Below are 2,449 nucleotides of genomic sequence, written 5' to 3'. Positions count from 1 at the left end.
GCTCAGCTCAGAGCTGATCCAGGGACGGGGCAAGAAGGTAAAGGAGGTGCCTGGGGACCACGTTTCTATGATAGAAAGGACCATCGGAAGAGGGGTGCACGGGAGCCAATGCCAAGCCCATTCCGTGCGCTCGCAATAATACACGTTATTTAGTAAATAGGTTCGTGGTTTACTCCAAAACATATATACAGGTATTCCTCCCCCCCCCCCATCCTTGCTGATTCCAGCAGGGAAGACAAAGACCCTGCACTTCCCACACGCCAGCGGCTGTTTCTTCTGTGCTTTTCTTTCTAGATCTAGGAAGGTCTGAGCTTTTTCTCCATCCCGTCTCTTTTTTTCCCCCCCAGGAACTTAATCCTTTTTCTTCCCCGCGTCACCGCTGATGCTCAGCGGGGCTGAGCACGGGGCCGCGTTCTCCTCCGTCAAGACGTCGTGATGGATTGCAAGAGCCGAGTTCTCCTGGAAGCTTTTCCCACCCTGCCGGCGTTTGCAGAGTCCATCCGCTCCGTGCACTCGCTGGTGCACCGCAAGGTTGGATTTCCTACCGAACCGCTTCCCGCACGCCGGGCACAGGTAGGGCTTCTCCCCGGTGTGGGTTCGCCGATGCGCGATGAGGTCCGTGCTCTGCCCGAAGCTCTTCCCGCACTCGTGGCACCTGTAGGGCTTCTCTCCCGCGTGCTGTCGTTGATGCCTGACGAGGCTGGAGCTGTTGCTGAAGACCTTCCCGCACTCGGGGCACTTGTAGGGTCTTTCCCCCGTATGGAAACGCTGGTGGGCAACGAGGTCCCCGCTCAGCCCGAAGCTTTTCCCGCACTCGGAACACTGATACGGTCTCTCCCCCGTGTGCAACCTCTCGTGTCTCACGAGCGTGGAGCGACCCTTGAAGCATTTCCCACACTCGGAGCAGCGGTAGGGCTTTTCGCCGGTGTGGGTCCGCTGGTGGACAGCCAGGTCTGCCCTGTGGCCAAAGTTTTTCCCGCACTCTTGGCACGGGAAAGGCTTCTCGCCCGCGTGCCTCCTCTGATGGGTAAAAAGGTTCGACCGATGGTTGAAGCTCTTCCCGCACTCGGAGCAAGCGAAGGGTTTCTCCCCGGTGTGGATTCTCTGATGGACCGTAAGGTCCGATTTGCGGGTGAACCTCTTCTCGCACTCGTGGCACTCGTAGGGCTTCTCCCCCGTGTGCAGCATCTCGTGCCTGATGAGGGTCGACCGGGCTTTGAACCGTTTCTCGCACCTGGGGCACTTGTAGACCTTTTCCCTGGCGTGCAATTCCTGGTGCAGAGCGAGCTTCCCGCTCTGCCCGAACCTTTTCCCACACTGGCAGCATCTAAACGCCCTGTCCCCCGCGTGCGTCTCCTGATGCTCGAGGAAATCCAGGTCGTTCCCAAAGCTTTTCTTGCACTCGCGGCACCTCAAGGGCTTTTTCTCGGTGTGCAGCCGCCGATGCTTCGCGAGGTTAGATCTGTCGCTGAAGAACTTCTCGCACCCGCAGCATTTGTAAGGCTTTTCTCCGGTGTGTGTCCTTCGGTGCACAACGAGGTTTGAGCTCTGCCTGAAGCTTTTCCCGCACTCGGTGCATATATATTTCTTTTCTCGGGCGAGGGCTCTGTCCGGGGCGGTGGGTTCCTTGAGGACTTTGCAGTTTCCTTCACGGTGCACAAAGGTGCTCGCGTCCTTCCCTGGGTATCCTTGCAGCCCGTGGGCATTTACACCCGCTTCTCTCCGCTGGAAACTCCCAGAAAAATTTCCTTCTGAGTTTACGGATGACGAGCTGCTCATTGCGGGGCATCCCTGCTGGGGACTCTTCTCATTCTCGCTCTCCATCCCGTGTCCTGCTGGGTTAGAAGTAATAATATCGCTTACGAGCAGAAACACGGCATGGCAGAAAGGGAAAAGACAGAAGAGAAAGCACCTCGTGGATGGGACCCTGGGGCGCAGCTCTCACCTCTGCAAGGGTCTCCCGGGGTCTCCGGCTCCTCCCTTGGTTGGGGATCACCTTCCCGCGCTCCTTCCCATCGCTCCATCCCCTCGGCTCGGTCTGGGTCCGGAGCGGGTGTCGGAAGCGAGCAGGGTCACTGCCCTCCTTGGGGAAAAACTGCTTGTCCGGGGGGGAGAGGAAGAATAAATATATGATAAACCCTTCTCATGCACGAGACGCTGCCACGTTCTAACTCTCCACGTCGCTGTACCCACCGGAGAAATAGCATTTGGGACAATTAAGGGGTGGATTTATCACAGCGGCAGGAAATCCGGGAGCAATTCGACCCGGAGGGCACCCCCGGACCGTCCCCGTGCTCGAGGCAGAGCCGGCACCATCGCTTTGCTCAGAGCCGTGTCCAGGCGAGGGTTGGACATCTCCAAGGACGGAGACACCCCCACACACACCCCCCACACCCCCCACCCGATAATCTGGGGGGTCTCACCACCCACATGATGATTTTATTTATTC

At 58.1% G+C, this 2,449-nt stretch overlaps 1 protein-coding gene across 1 annotated transcript in view; it reads right to left on the bottom strand.

Annotated features, from left to right (window-relative positions):
- Window positions 1-351: 351 nt before the first annotated feature.
- The window catches only part of LOC103898528 (zinc finger protein 594), a 24,352-nt gene continuing 22,254 nt past the window's right edge, over window positions 352-2,449 (bottom strand). Inside the window, exon 5 of the mRNA XM_019471933.1 lies at window positions 352-1,592. Within this exon, the coding sequence (XP_019327478.1) occupies window positions 352-1,592 (1,241 nt within the window). The remainder of the gene's footprint in view (window positions 1,593-2,449) is intronic.

Source organism: Aptenodytes forsteri, unplaced genomic scaffold (genome assembly GCF_000699145.1).
Source record: "Aptenodytes forsteri isolate BGI_AS27 unplaced genomic scaffold, ASM69914v1 Scaffold403, whole genome shotgun sequence".
NCBI classification, from domain to species: Eukaryota; Metazoa; Chordata; class Aves; order Sphenisciformes; family Spheniscidae; genus Aptenodytes; species Aptenodytes forsteri.
The sequence above is the reverse complement of the archived record's forward strand: the minus strand, read 5'-3'. Positions and strand labels throughout refer to the sequence as shown.